Genomic DNA, 15,114 nt, shown 5'->3' on the forward strand with positions numbered 1-15,114 from the left:
TTTTTTCTGATTCACTAATATATATATATATATATATATATATATATATATATATATTTTGGCCCTAATTTTTCCTAATCAGTTTCCCTTGCTTTATTTAGGTTTTTTTTTTTTTTTTTGGATGGAAAACAATCTCTCTAATTCCACTAAGTAATTACAGGAGAACCTAGGCAATGATATATATCCTGGGACTAGGAAGAAGAGAAGAAAATACATTAGTAATTCAACATATCTCTCAGAGAGATGTCTGAATACATAAGAAAATGATACGCTTCTGAGACAGAAAGACATCAGGACATGATTCCGGAATAAGTCTACTGCAGTTCCTGGGTTTCTAAGCGGAATCTCATTCTCTTCAGGTACAGAAAGTTGGTCTGTGATCCTGAAGAGGGTGAAAAACAGTTTCTAGCCAGGTTCTTTGTTCCCCTACTTCTAAACACTTAGTACATGCCAGACACTGTGCGGAGTTATTCGTACGAACCATCTTATTAAAATCTCATGAGAGCTCCATGAAATAGGGAGTCCTGTTATCCCTGCTTTATGGTGGGGGGAGAGGGAGCAACAGAGTGATTCACTGAAAGTCACATAGACAGGATGGGAATCCAGGTGTGTTAGACTGGAGAGCTTGTATTTTTAACTACCCCCAACACACCGCAGTTTTATCACTGCTGACCTTAATTGCTACAGCATCGTCTTATCATTTAAAGGCATGGGGGGATGGGGTGGGGGGACTTGTAGAGCCAAGGATCAATGATCGAAATGAAATTAGAGTACTATGACTCATTATGCCCCTATTCTTTCTCCTCAAAATTCTATTCCATTACTCATCTTAAAGCAAGCAAAACATTTACATAGAAAATACTTGAACTGAATGTCTGAGCCATCGGAATATTTCTCAGCATGGCAGTCAATATTTTTATTACCAAAAGAGGGGAGAGGAAGAGGGTAGTGGGGAGAAGGGGTCAGAGCTGGGGGGAGGCAGCTCTTAGAAGAGATACGGGGAAATGACAGCGGAGATTACATCCCAACTAATCTGACCTTGTAGCCTGTTCAGACACAGAAAGGTTTATCTTAAAACACTCACAAAGTCATTTTTAAAATTGAAATTAAAATGTCTAAGGGTTCAAGCCCTTTACCGGATAACACAGATCTATTGAGTTTAGGCTTTTGAAACAGTTTCTTCTGAGAAGAGTCCAGCCAATTCTTTTGCCTCATGAGAGAGAAGAATGAAATAAATGAAGGTAAAGTTGCAGCTGAATTGAACGTGATGTAATGCGAACACAGCCAGAGTCACCAAGGAGGAATCACAGCAAACTTCAGGTCAAGCCCAGTCTGGAAGTTCAATCAGCACAGCAGGAGACGAAGGCCCTGGGGAGTCTGTTCCACTCCGATCTGAGTCTTTAAATCAGCGCCAGCATTTACATTCGAGACCTCTCTTGAATACCACCCACAGCATTTTTTTTTTTTTTTTTTTCCGGAGAGCACAGCGGCTGCTCTTCACTAAAGTACTAGCCAATCAAGCCTGTTGATTTAGAACATTCCCGCTTACTTACAAAATGCATATATTTATATACATTCAGACGCCAAAAACAAAAGCCATCTATAAAAGACAAGGCCTATTTTAATGAGGGTTTTTTTTTTTTTTTTTAAATGCAGAATTCCATTCAAGGCTTTGGCTGGAACAGGACACCCCAGTAAGGCTGCTGGTGAATGCCCAGGAAGGGAGGAAAAAGGAGAAAAGGAAGACAGGAAATGTTATTTCGGATCTGACAGTAACGAAGAAGTCTATTCTGTACTTACAATAGCAGTTGGGGTGGCAGCCAGCACACAATAGAGCACCAGAGGGGTGATGAAGCTTTCTTCCTCTGTCCCCGGGTAAGGCTTCATTAAGTCTCCGTCCTGACAGAAGAATCCTTGGATATGCACCTGAAAAGTGTCAGTGCATTCGAAGTAGTAGGCAAGCAGCACTGTCCCAGCCATGATGACAAGCTGAAAATACAGCATGGCCACACAGAGACATTAGCAGGACTTCGGAGCAGCGCTCGCCCCGCAGAACACACTCCCTCCATCACCCCAGCCGCTCTCCTCCTTTTGGTATTGGCAAGTGTGTGCGTGCCTGCCTCAGCACGCTCTGGGCTCGGGGAGTGTGTGCTTGCTTGTCTGCCTCGTAACATCTGTTATAGAAACTTTCCAGAAAATAATGAACAGCTCCCATCGGAAAGGCAGACCATGGCAAGGCTTGGAGGGAGACCCCACTTCTGCTGGCCACCCTTTCAGAGGATGCTTGGGAGCCAAGGCAGTATTTCCAATCGGGACAGTGGTGAAAAGTCAAGGGGCAGTGGCATAAGAACTGGCAAGATGTAGATGTGAGAAATTTCATAAAGTATTAGAGATAGACTTACCTACCTTCTTACAAAATATTAGAGGCAGGTAAATCATGAATGAATGAACAAACAGGAAAGCTGAAGCCTAGACACGTTAAAAGCCTAGAACCACACCCTAAATTACTAGCCGAACACATGGTCCAGGAATCCTAGACCAGGCACAGCTGTCACCTTCTCCAAAAAGGTGCCTTTATTCCAAAATGCTTTCCACCAGTAAATCCAGGGCTTTCCTGGTAACCTCTTATCATAGACACAGATCCTTCATAAGGTTTAGATATAAAAGGGGACATATTTAACCTTTCATTTCGACTCACAAATGTCCCAGGTACTCACCGAGGTTTAGATGTAGCCTTTGGGTATGAGAAGTTGAGGGAATATGAAAAAGCCAACATTAGTTTTCTTATTTATATTTAGAAACACTAAAATGCCAAATAAGATGGTGATAAAGGTAGATAGGAGACAGGTTTTTGAGGTTATGAAATTACAGAAAATTAAGCTGGAAGAGGTCCTGGAGATCTTCCCATCTAAACCTTTATTTCCTAGATGAGGCGGCAGAGGCCCAGCAAGGGGAACGGAGCACTGCTGAATTGTCCAACAGGTTATCTAAACAGGTACTTAGGTTGAGAATCAGCAAAGCAGGGAAACTAAAATGGAGGGGAAAAAATTTTTTTTTAAGTGTTGATTTTTTTTAAAAAGTATCAAAGTAATCATTACGGGAAAAAATCAGATCTTGGGAGGATGTCTTTGTACATTTTTTATGGCTTAAAATTATTTTTGTTTGGAAGTACATATGGGGCAATAAGGAGAAAAGAAGGGTTTAAGGAAGGCTAAAAGGTAAGAAGTTCTTATGCCAGCCTTGGAATGACTAACCCAATGTCATGACATAGCTAGTTAGTGTAAGTCTGGGACTAGAAACCCACATTTTTCTGATCCCCAGGAGAAAAAAACAAAACTAAACAAAACAAAAAGCCCCCCAAAAAACCCCACCTGTATCATGGGATCAAAATTTCACCCTCCACAAAAGCCTGAAGAGTTATGGGGGGGAGGCAGAGGCTCAATTCTAATGCAGAGAGGCTCTTTTTTACCTGTTTCCTATCCATTTCTTTAGCCCCAGCTTTACAGAGAAGCTCTACACTCTGGCCACTCTCTGAAACCTGACACAGCCTCCACTTGTGATCTTATCCCTGCAGTGCCTCCTCGTTACAGCTGAAAGGATTCAGGGGCTTTGAGCTGTAGTGTGCCTTAAATGTGAACTCCTAACAATTCTGCTAGAAGGGTCTTTGTCCTTGATCTCAACCATTGCCTCCTTTCTTTATTTCCAGGTAGGTCGCAAACCACACTTCCCACGCACCGCCCTTCAGACACGACTTATCTCTGGTTCTACAAGGACTATATTCTGCTCTCTGGCCTTTCCTTCCCCTCTCCCCCAGTGGACCTTCTGTCACAACTTCTGACCATCTAGTCATCTCTGGATACTCCCGTGTGTTTCTCTGTGCCTGACGGTATTTCTCGGTGAATTTGCCACGTGTAAATCACCAGTGCTCAGGTCAGCCCTCTCTGCTTTCTTTTATTTTTAGCCCCAGAGAGGAGATTTGGGTAAGTATGAGAGAGAGGTGCTCCAAAGCTGCCCCTGCTAATGGGTGCTCCTGCTGGAAGCTAGTATATATCGTCGAGGTCACAAAGTTTCTCTTCCTTTCTTGTTTCACTGGTCAACTGAGCTGACCTGATGGGAAGGAGCCTAGTCAGGTGACCTGGATATTTCGGAGCTGAGGAAACACTATGATTCCCACAGTTTGGGGGGCTTTCTCTCTAGGGCTGTCTGTGTCTCCTGCACAGGCCTGATCTGGGATTTCTAGACATCTCCTCCTTGTGGCTGGAAACATATTTCTGTCCCGTGGCTTCATGAGCCCTTGGGAAACAACTACTTGGAAAACAGGCAGGAAACAGCTACTTGGAGAACAGGTGGGATCTATGGGAGCTTTTGAATAAAACAAAAACAAAAATGGCATCTAGCTTCCTCCACCGAGGACAAGTGTCAGACTTTACTGGATACCTCTGTGCTACCACTTCCATTTTAAAATGGGCAGGATGAAAGTGAAGTCCACAAAAGCAAAAATGTACAAAGGTAAAAAGACTCACTTTCTAGTGAGGCTAGAAGCTTTTAGAACATAGAACCATCTAACTTCAAATACATCAAAATCAATACTAATGCCAACAAAAAAGCCAAGGCCGGTATGCCTAAATTTGAAATCTGTAGAATAAATCTCGAACAGCTGCCTGGCTAGTTCAATCCCAGAAGCAGCACTGAGAGAGAATGGAATGAATGTGTGAATTAGTCAGTTGCAGGGCATTAAGTGAGGAACCGAGAGCTTCGGAGACTCAGGGTGCTATGGAAAGGTGGGAACTTGGGCAGCCTGGTGGACAGAACTGACCCGGAAGCATAAGTCTACTGACCCTGATCATTCTCCCTGATTAGCCAGAAACCCCTGCCTGCATCTTCAAGTAATGCTCAAACTCCCTGGAGAGTCCCCTGTAACGCCAGTTAGACACGTACAGAAGCAAAGTCAGAATGATTCAGATCTTGATTTCTAGGTTTCTTTTCTGTGGAACATTCTCTTGGGACCACATATTAAAAAGCAGCTCTGCATTTACTGCAGGAACAGAAACACTGCAGTGGTTCTGCTTCCATGAGCAGAAGAGGTCCGCCTTGCCACTCTGATGACAGCGCACGATTAGCCATCAGTCCTCCCTCCTTCCTCTCGGTCCTGGGCCGTGATCCATCACTGTCTAGGACTGTGTCGCTGGTGCCAGCTGGCACACTTGCCATCTCTGTTGCCTTCTCCAGCGCCATTTAGGGATGCATGGAGGGAGGCCATAATGTTGGTGTCACATGAGCAGATGGTGAGGCTGTGCCGGACCCAAGCACTAGTGGAGGGTTGATGATACCCGTGTGAAAGGAGCAATTATGGCTGTTGGGGCGGGGGGGAAGGGCCTTATGTACCACGGTTTTCCCCTCAGCTTCACTTCCCAAGAATGACAATCTGGTATATAAAAACACATTAAATCCTGACCGTTCCACAAAGATTCAGAAGGCAGAAGCCAGCAATATCTGAAATCTTGCCTCTCAGGGTTGAGATCACTACCCTCCAGTGATTAGAGAAAAGTGAAGGTCACAAAGAGTGATAATGGGGACGGTCACAAAGCTGAGGGAAAGGGCAGAGATGACAGTACACGTCCCTTGGGTCTGTAAAGTCTGGAGCAATTGTGAACATTAATTTATATGACCTGATATAAGCTCAAAGAGTCGGGGAATGGGTAATGATGGTATGACTCACGACAGCAAGTGAGTACGAGTGTGTGTGTGTGTGTGTGTGTGTGTGTGTGTGTGTACATGTGTGCACTCATCCAGGAACCTGGGAGCAGACATGTGAGGTTGGAATGAGAGGACTGGTATCTGGTCTGGAGTGTAAGGGGCATATGTGAAACTGGGGAAGCCCAGTCTAGGTGATGAACCATCTCTGTTTGCTCAAGACTGAGAGGTTCCTGGGACATGGGACCTTTCAGTGCTCAAAATGAGATCATCCCAAACTAACTGGGGTGCTAGGTCACTTGACCTGAGGCAATGAATGCTTTCCTCCCCAGAGGGTTTTCTCATTCTGGTTTTGCCAGCAGCTATCAAGCCCACTGCAAATTAATCAGTCAACAACAACTGGTTGTGGTAACTGCCTCTGTGTTCAGTCCCAGACTAAGTGCTGTGAAGGTGCAGAATTTGTGATCCGGCTGGGGAGTGCTCATCAACACAAGAACCAGGCGATGGTTGGTAGATCTGTAGGAGGGTGTCAGCTGGTCCCCAGCTGGGGTTCATACATGGCTGCCTGTGTCTGGTGAACTGGTAGGGAGGGAGTTGACAGAAGAATAGGTAAAGGGCTGATGGATGGAAGAGAAAGGAGTACAAGGGGATGGAGAGGACAGCATGGGGTCTATTTAGGAGACTGGTTTGAACTAAGCCCCAGGGGTATATGATCAGTTCAAAGACAGCAGGGATAAAAGAAACTCAGCAGAAGGAGAACTGTATCAGAGCTTAGATAGTAAGATTCAGTGTGGTTGTGATGCAGAGGGAATGTCTTAGTGAGGACTTTCGGAAATCATACACATGAAGGACTTGCAGGCTTTTCATATTAAGAAAGAGCTAGCTAAGCTCGAGTGTCTGTAGCTGCACACAAGGGCTGGGGTGGGAAACCCACAGGTAGGGTGCTAATGGAAGTGTGAACCAAGGTCGTAAGCAGGAGGGAAAACATAAGAAAATGGATCATGAGCCCTTGTGAGACCTCCATGGGCACCTTTAGAAGTAAGTGTGACCCTCTGAGAGGGGTTGGAAGTTCTCCACATAAACAACAGAGGAAAGAGCCAAGAAAGAGGAGGAAGAGATGGTGCCAATAAGGGTCAGGATATATATGATGCATACATCCCAGGTACTCTCCAAAAACTTTACATACATTAACTCTGCTTCTGCCCAATGACCCTGCATGGTAGGTATATTATTATTTCCATTTTTCAGGTGATGAAATAGAGGCACAGAGAGACTACATGACTTGCATAATGTCACACAACTCATGGGGTGGACCCAGGATGATGACTAAATATGATGCATTTCTCTCCCCAAACTTTTGTGGTCTGCGGAAAATCAGGTCACAAATATGTCAGCATGACAACTGGGTACTACCGACTTGAGTGGTTTATTCAAATGTTTCCTAGTGTCAGTTTCCTTATTTGTAGGAAAGTTAATAACTAAATCATAAATATGCAATGAGGCATGTTTATATATTCTCATTTCATTCCAAAAAGGAGTTTTATCAACCTCCATTAAATAAAGTGAGCATTGGTGAGAACTTGGAACAAAAGAAGAAAGGACACAAGTAAGGAGACAGAATTCCAACCTGGAGTAAAAGTTTTCTAATAGTCAACACAATAGGGAAATGCTGGTCAGTTGCACATTTCACAGTATCTGTAAGATAAAACTAACCAATGGATAAAGATAAGTAGAATCTTTCTAATATAGTAACTGGACTGGAATTCTTCCTATGTTCTTATAAAAGGTGTGATAAATAAGGGCTCAATGTGGAATACGATGGTGCTGTTTTTCATATGGGACTCCATGTCAATTCTTTTTTTTTTTTTTTTAAGATGTATTTATTTATTTTGAGGAGGGGTGCGAGCATGGGGAGGGGCAGAAGGAGAGAGAGAGAATCTCAAACAGATACCCCCCTGAGCTCGAAGCCTGATGTGGCACCAACCTCACGGCCCCAAGACCACGACCTGAGCGTGAAATCAAGACTCAGAGGCTTAACTGACTGAGCCACCCACGAGTTCCTTCCCCTGTCAATTCTTAACATAGGCTGATAACATCACATCAAAGCAAAATGCACAAAAGCAATACTGTGGGACAGACTTGAGGAGGCGGGTGTTACGGTTCGGTCTAGGTTGAACTAGAGAGATAGCATGATGAAAGGCCTAGAGTGTGGGACACATTTCCTGAGTTGGAAATTCACTCTGCTGCTTATTAGGCATGGGATTTAAAATCTTGTGCTTCAGTTTCTCCATTTGAAAAATGGGGTAGCACAAGAATGGTATAGTAAACTGTATATTAACTGTGTATTTAAAGCACTGTCTGACTAGGAAGAATGAACCAGACTATATATACTTCAAATACTTCTTCCCAGGTATTGTTTCTCTCAGCTTAGGTTTTTAAGAAACTATTAGGTGGCAGTCAATTAGAGACTATTTTCTAGTAGGTAACCTGCTAGTGAAATACAGACCTGTATTTTTTTTATTGATTTAATTGTTGAATATACTTACATGTTATTATTAGACTAGTGGAAGAACTTTAATCAGGCTCATCTCTGTAGGACAAGTCCCTTAACTTCTCCACGTCCCAGTTCTTATGTGAGGAAAGTTTGAGCTACTTTTCAAGGTTGTAATGAGAATTGAGGATATTATACATAAACATCAACAACCGTATTGGGGAACATAGTAAATGCTTAGTAAACGGTATTTCTACTTATTATTATACTCATTTAGTATCATTGACTCTTAATATGTCCCTTAGTATGGTGGTTTTCCAAACTGCAGGTCTGAAACCATTATTGGGTTATGAAACAAATGAACACAACTTCAGAGTTCAACTAGAATTCTTTTAGTGGAAGAGAACAGAATAGAATTGCATATATCAGAGAGTTTCACACATAGTAAGAGCAAGTGTTTTTTATGTGAAATATGTTTAGTATATAACATACAGGCAGAGGAAGTGTGTATAATATAGTATGAAATGTATTTCTTACTGAGAGTAAAACAAAAAATCCTTCAATGAAGCATTATTTTATTTGATACTTATCTGATAGTGTGCAAGTTCCTTATACTTATAAGTGACTAATACACACAGGTTCAAATCCCAAATCCACTAATTACCACTGTATGACTTTGAATCAATTACATAACCTATCTATTCCTTAGTTTCCTCACCTGTGAAATGGGTAACTCACTCCTTACATGAGAAATGAGTTCTCATTGGAATGGTATGAGAACTATATGATTTAGGATATCAAAACCACTTATCAGGTACTCAACAACTTTTAGCTATTTTTTTAATTAAAACTTGAGTAGAATATAAATTTTTTTTCTGAATAAGCAACAAATACCACATGCACCAAAGTATGTAAGAGAATATAAAATCATCACATTAGCCAGGACTGAATAATCAGATAGTTTTTCCATCTACAAAATGATGCTTCTTGATAAATATTATATTTCTACACACACGAGTTTTTAAGAGCCGTGTAACTATTCTCAGTTTGTTATTTGCAAACAATACCATCTCTCAAGATATGAAGGAGTAAAAATAAAATTATTAAGCCATTAGTTAATTCTCCTTTGTCAGTATATTTGATCCTTATTTGCCCTTTATAGATCATATTTTCTGAGAGAGTTTTTGAAAAATTTATTTTACTGTGGTAAGAACACAAGATGAGATCAACCCCTTGACAAATAATAAGCATGCTATATGGTATTACTGGTCACAGGGGCAATGTACCTCAGATTTTTTTTTTTAGCTTATTCATCTTACTTAACTGAAACTGAAACTATGCCTTTTGATTAATAATTCTCCATTTCCCTCCTCAGACCTGTGTCTTTTAATTAATAGGCAATTAAGCTGTGGTTAAGAATAACATTCTCTTGTGAAATCTGGAAAACTTACAATAGACCAGTGTATGTAGGAGAACTCACCCCCCTTCTTTAACAAGAACAAAGGTATACCCATAGGCGAGAATATGTGGATGAAATGAGATTGTTCAGTCATTCAACTAATATTTATTGAGTGCCTACTACGTGCAGGCATTGGGGGCATTCACCTGCTAACAAAATTGAATCACCAATAATTAAACTGTTAACCAAACAGTCATGATCTCTGGGGCTTTCTGTGGGGGAGACAGATATTACAGAGGCAATCCCAAATAAAGGATAGTAAAGACTCATTGATTAGCCACATAACAAGCTATATAACTTAAAATGCATTTACTTACATTATACTCATACCTCACCGTAGGATACTGGGTTACCCTCATTAAAAGATGAGAAAATTAAAAAAAAAAAAAAAAGGAAGAAAAATAATTAAAGCTCACAGACCTAGTGAATGGTGGAGTCAGGATTTGAACCTCTGGTGCCATGTAACCATTCTTTTATACTTCAAACCTGAGTTAGCATAATGAGATAAGGTCTGTAAAATGCTTAGCACATGGTAAGTGTTTAATCCTTTCTCTTGTTCTTTGAGTGCTATAGGTTTGTTCTTTCCTTTTTTATTTATTTATTTTTAATATTTTATTTATTTATTTGACAGAGAGAGATCACAAGTGGACAGAGAGGCAGGCAGAGAGAGAGAGGGGGAATCAGGCTCCCCGCTGAGCAGAGAGCCTGATGCGGGGCTCGATCCCAGGTCCCTGAGATCATGACCTGAGCCGAAGGCAGCGGCTTAACCCACTGAGCCACCAGGCACCCCTGTTCTTTCCCTTTTTAAAAAAGTTTTTATTTAAACTCCAGTTAGTTAACATACAGTATATTAGTCTCAACGATACGATATAGTGACTCAACACTTTCATACAACATGCTTGTTCTTTTCAATGCTTTTTTACATGGCTTTGGGGTAAGATGGGGGTTACCTGAGCCCTCCCCCCCCCCCATAACCACCTCTTTCCTTTCTTAGCATTTAAAACCACTACTTTCTCCTGCCTCTGACCATTCTTTCCTGGACTGCTTTTACTTCCTTTTTATTGTGCTTGGTTTATAAACAGTAGTACCTTCCTAGGATTTATCCTTGCCCCTCCTTTCCCTGCTCTCTTCTTGGGAGATCACATCTCTTTCTATGGATTCTACTCTTTATTTATTTATTTGACAGACAGAGATCACAAGTAGACAGAGAGGCAGGTAGAGAGAGAGGGGGAAGCGGGCCCCCTGCCGAGCAGAGAGCCTGATGCGGGTCTCGATCCCAGGACCCTGGGATCATGACCTGAGCCGAGGGCAGAGGCTTTAACCCACTGAGCCACCCAGGCGCCCCTCCTTGGATTCTACTCTTCTATTGATTCTGTCGACCCTTCCTATCACCACTCTTGGCCCCCCTGCACACTCCTCTGACCACCAACCTTGTGGTCCACAGATAGTCCAAATGTCGTTTGGAGTTTGGCATTTCTCCTCCCCTTCACCTGCCACTTTTCTTGAGTTTCTCTATTCTGGTAAATCTAATCAATACCTTCTCAGTCACCCGCATTGGAATTCTCAACGTCATTCCAGACCATTCTTCCTTCACCCTTTTCACTCCTCCTCATGCCATCCCTGGGGAGTTGTCGGGTCTTTCTGACCGCACTGCCCCTCCTATTTATCGTATTTTTGTTCTGCCAGCTGCCATGTTCTTATTCAGGATCCCATACTCTGCCAAGTACACTTCTGAAATCTTGTCCCACCTGCTCATGTTGCCTTTGGGATCTCAGCCCCTTCGTGCCATCACCTACTTTGCTGCTAAAGAGTTATGATCCTAAGACACATATGATTGTGTCTTGCTACTCCTCCCAAATCTTCAGTGATAGCTATTTCAGGTAAATTAAGCAATTTTCTGTCATACACCTTGGGCTTTGTCCTACCCATGTTTTGGTAATGGAGAGAAAAAGCCTATCATTTGACTAGAGAACAAGCCAGTAAACCTCATCAGGCATTACTCCTCAGTTAGGAGAAAATACACAGGTCTTCCTCTCAGTCCGGGCGGCTTAGGCCTTCCTGCCCGGCCACTCTTTAAAGAACAGATATAAATATAACATTCTTGTCTTTTTGTCCTCCCATTTCTATCCTCTAGCATCAAATTTGTTATTTATTGGTGAATAATATGGAGAAATGTCAAGTGTATAATATTCTCGGTCGATACACAATTACACTAAGGAAAGGATAATTATTAAGTCTAAGTTAAGCTAAATTGGGCCACAGAATTTTCTCTTTGATCTTCTGCCATTAGGAATTTTTAAAAATTCAATGACACGGATGAATAGAACAACACAAAATTGGCAAGCACAGCTAATATCAGAGAAAGCAGAATAAAAATTCAAAATGATTTTGTCATTTGAGAATATTCATTAGTGATGAATGTGAAGTTCTCCAGCAAGGCTTTGAATGACTCCAGGGGCTGGTGGAGGGGAAGGCCCAGGACTCTGGCCCGAGAAGCTCACCAACTTTGCCCTTTATTGGCCCTGCACTTCCCCAGGCTGCCTCAGGTCTCTGGGTTGGGGTGGCGGGGGTGGGGGCGGGGAGGAGGCCAAAACTCAGTGATGTGAAATGTGTAAGTAAGTGAAAGTGATGACCTGAGGAGTCAAGAGAAGGCTTCGAGGAGAAAGTCTGGATGACTTTGATCTACATTTTATTTATTACCTACTTAAGAGAAGTAGGTAAGAGGTAGATGCAAGCAGGTCTCTATGGTCTAAAACTCTACGGTCCTACTACCTCCTTTGTTAAAGTAAACTAAGTTGATTTGAGTGCTAGTCTCAAGCTTCTCAGCAGAAGCATTGTAAGTCAGCAGACAACTACTGAATACCAACCATGTGCTACATCCATCAGCTAGTAGTAGGAATGTAGGAAGGAAGGAGTTCTTCATTGTACCAAGTGGCCCAATGACAGGTGTTTAACACTGGTTAGTTGTTCTAATTGGAGGGCGGATGGATGGGTGGATGGATGGAAGGATAAATGTGTGGAGGGATGGAAGGGAGGATGGGTGGATGTTATGATGAAATCAGGAAGAGAATATTGACTATGACAGACACAGGATGAGACAGGGAAGGATTGTGTCAGCAGTGATGTCCGAGCTGGTTATATGGTATTACAGAAGTTTATGGCCTTTGGAGCTTAAAGACCCAGATGTAGTACTAAATGCACCATTTGATACCTGTATGGCTTCAGGTAATATATACAATCTCTCTGAATCTCAGTTCCCTCATATGTAAAATGGATATTGTAATGATATAAAACACTTAAATGTGAAAAGTAATATATGTAAAAAATACTATTTTAACTCATGGCTTACAAGGTACTTGCTGATAAAGGGGGAGTTCTTGGCCCTCCTCAGCCTTCCTAAAACAGAATAAACAACAGAACCTGTTGTCTGGAAAACCTAATATATAAAGAGTTACATAAAATCAACTGGCCAATCAGAAACTCAACAAAATTTAAACTGTTACCCAGCATATCAATATGCAGGGGGCCTACAGTCCTGTAGGAGAAGGGCAGGCAAACAAAATCCTGGTCTGCTTAGTTCTCAAAGAAGATTCGAGAAAGGAGACAGAAACTGTGTTCAACCTCTTCTTAGTTGAGAACCAAAGGGAGGTGGCACTGGAAGCCATCACATCCTCATGATACAAAAGAGGATCAAAAAGGAGCGGGGACCATAATTTGGAGATGAAGACCTAACTTTTGGTGTTTGTTGTCACTGACTTTGTAACCCCAGATGCATGACTCTATCTTCTCTAATCCTCTGACCTGCATGAGGGGAAATACCCTAATGGGATTGAGACAACATGAGAAATGGGATCAAATGAGAAGACCTGGAGAAACTCTTTGCAGATGGCAAAGGATTATCCAGTATATAAAGGACCTTATAATATTATACATACTATGCAAATATATAATAAATGATTAAGTCAGCAAAAATAAATCAGGCCAATATAAGAGATAAACAGTCAAAATTAGGCTTAAGAGGTACATATGCTTATATTACTGAGATTTCCTTCAGTTTGAGCATAGTTATGCCCACAGCCTAATTCTGCTTTATGCCAAAGGATGGTGACTTTAAGCCTGGTCGAGGCTGAACCAAGATCAATCCTCACTCTTCTTGCTCTTCATTTTATTGCAGCAGGCAGAATTCTGCTGAGACTTCTGCCCCCTAGTGTTCATGCTTGGTATGATCCTCTTTGGTGTGGGTAAGACCTATGAATGTAACCGAATGCCATTCCTTAATTATAGTATATTATGTAGCAAAGGTGTAGGAACTATAATGATGTGATTAAGGTCCCTGATTATTAACTTTAGGTTAATAAAAGAGAGAGATTATCCTGGGAAGACCTGACCTACTAATCACTTGAGACCTTTAAATGCAATTATGAGATTTGAAGCAGTAGAAACACCTTGTTGGCAAACTACCATATTGTGGAGAGGACCACGTAGCCAGGAATGATGGGCTGACTCTAGGGACTGAGGGTCTCAGTCCTACAGGAACTGAATTCTGCCAGCAACTAGTGAGCTTGAAAGAAGACCCTAGGCCTCAGATGAGATTACAGTCCCTGCTGATACCTTGACTTCCACCTGATAAAATACTGAGCAGAAGACCCCCCACTGACTCACACACAGACTCTAACCCACAGAAAGCACGAGATAAATTCGTGTGTTTTTAAGTGGCTATGTGTGTGGCAATTTGTTACATAGCACAGAAAAGTCAAATAAGGGGGGAAGCTCTCTAGGAACCACTATGAACAGGTCAGCCCCATGGGGGATGTTCCAGCAGATGAGCAGAATTGAAGCTTTTTGCTTTTACTGAATCTCCTTCATAAACCCCAGAACCTGGAGCTGCCTTTCTTCTGCTAAGGCAGAAGTTCCTGAGCTTCTCCACACCAGAGTCCTCTAAGTATTTTCCTCCTATGGGCCCTAAAATTGAAATATGTTGTTTATTTAATAGACTGCATATATTTACTCTGGAGTAATTAATTTGATTTCTAATTTTAATTAATTGCTCTTGAATGAAATATAAGTGTAGAGATTCTGACTGGCATGAAATGAACAGAGTAACTAAATCACTTTGTGGTTTTATCTCAAACCAGAAAAAACAGATACTTTGGTTATTCCTTTGAGGTTTAACATGGATAAATGTATATTTCACTTCTACTCAAGCTTTTTGAAAGACAGAAAATATTTCACTGCCCCTAACAGTTGACATCATTCCCTGGCTAGAGAGGACCCAACTAAGAGTAGATACTTCACTCAAGATAGGCCCATGCTCCTTGCTCAGCGGGGAGCCTGCTTCTCCCTCTGCCTCTGCCTGCCACTCTGTCTGCCTGTGCTCGCTCTCTCTCCCTCTCTCTCTGACAAATAAATAAAATCTTAAAAAAAAAAAAAGATAGGCCCATGAACTTCTCTCTTAAGAATAAGAAGTGAT

At 41.8% G+C, this 15,114-nt stretch overlaps 1 protein-coding gene across 1 annotated transcript in view; it reads right to left on the reverse strand.

Annotated features, from left to right (window-relative positions):
* The window catches only part of PLPPR1 (phospholipid phosphatase related 1), a 109,061-nt gene that overhangs the window by 37,537 nt on the left and 56,410 nt on the right, over positions 1-15,114 (reverse strand). The window contains exon 2 of the mRNA XM_044265251.1: positions 1,801-1,989. Coding sequence (XP_044121186.1) covers positions 1,801-1,989 — 189 coding nt within the window. The remainder of the gene's footprint in view (positions 1-1,800; positions 1,990-15,114) is intronic.

This window comes from Neovison vison, chromosome 9, assembly GCF_020171115.1.
Source record: "Neovison vison isolate M4711 chromosome 9, ASM_NN_V1, whole genome shotgun sequence".
Classification (NCBI taxonomy): Eukaryota; Metazoa; Chordata; class Mammalia; order Carnivora; family Mustelidae; genus Neogale; species Neogale vison.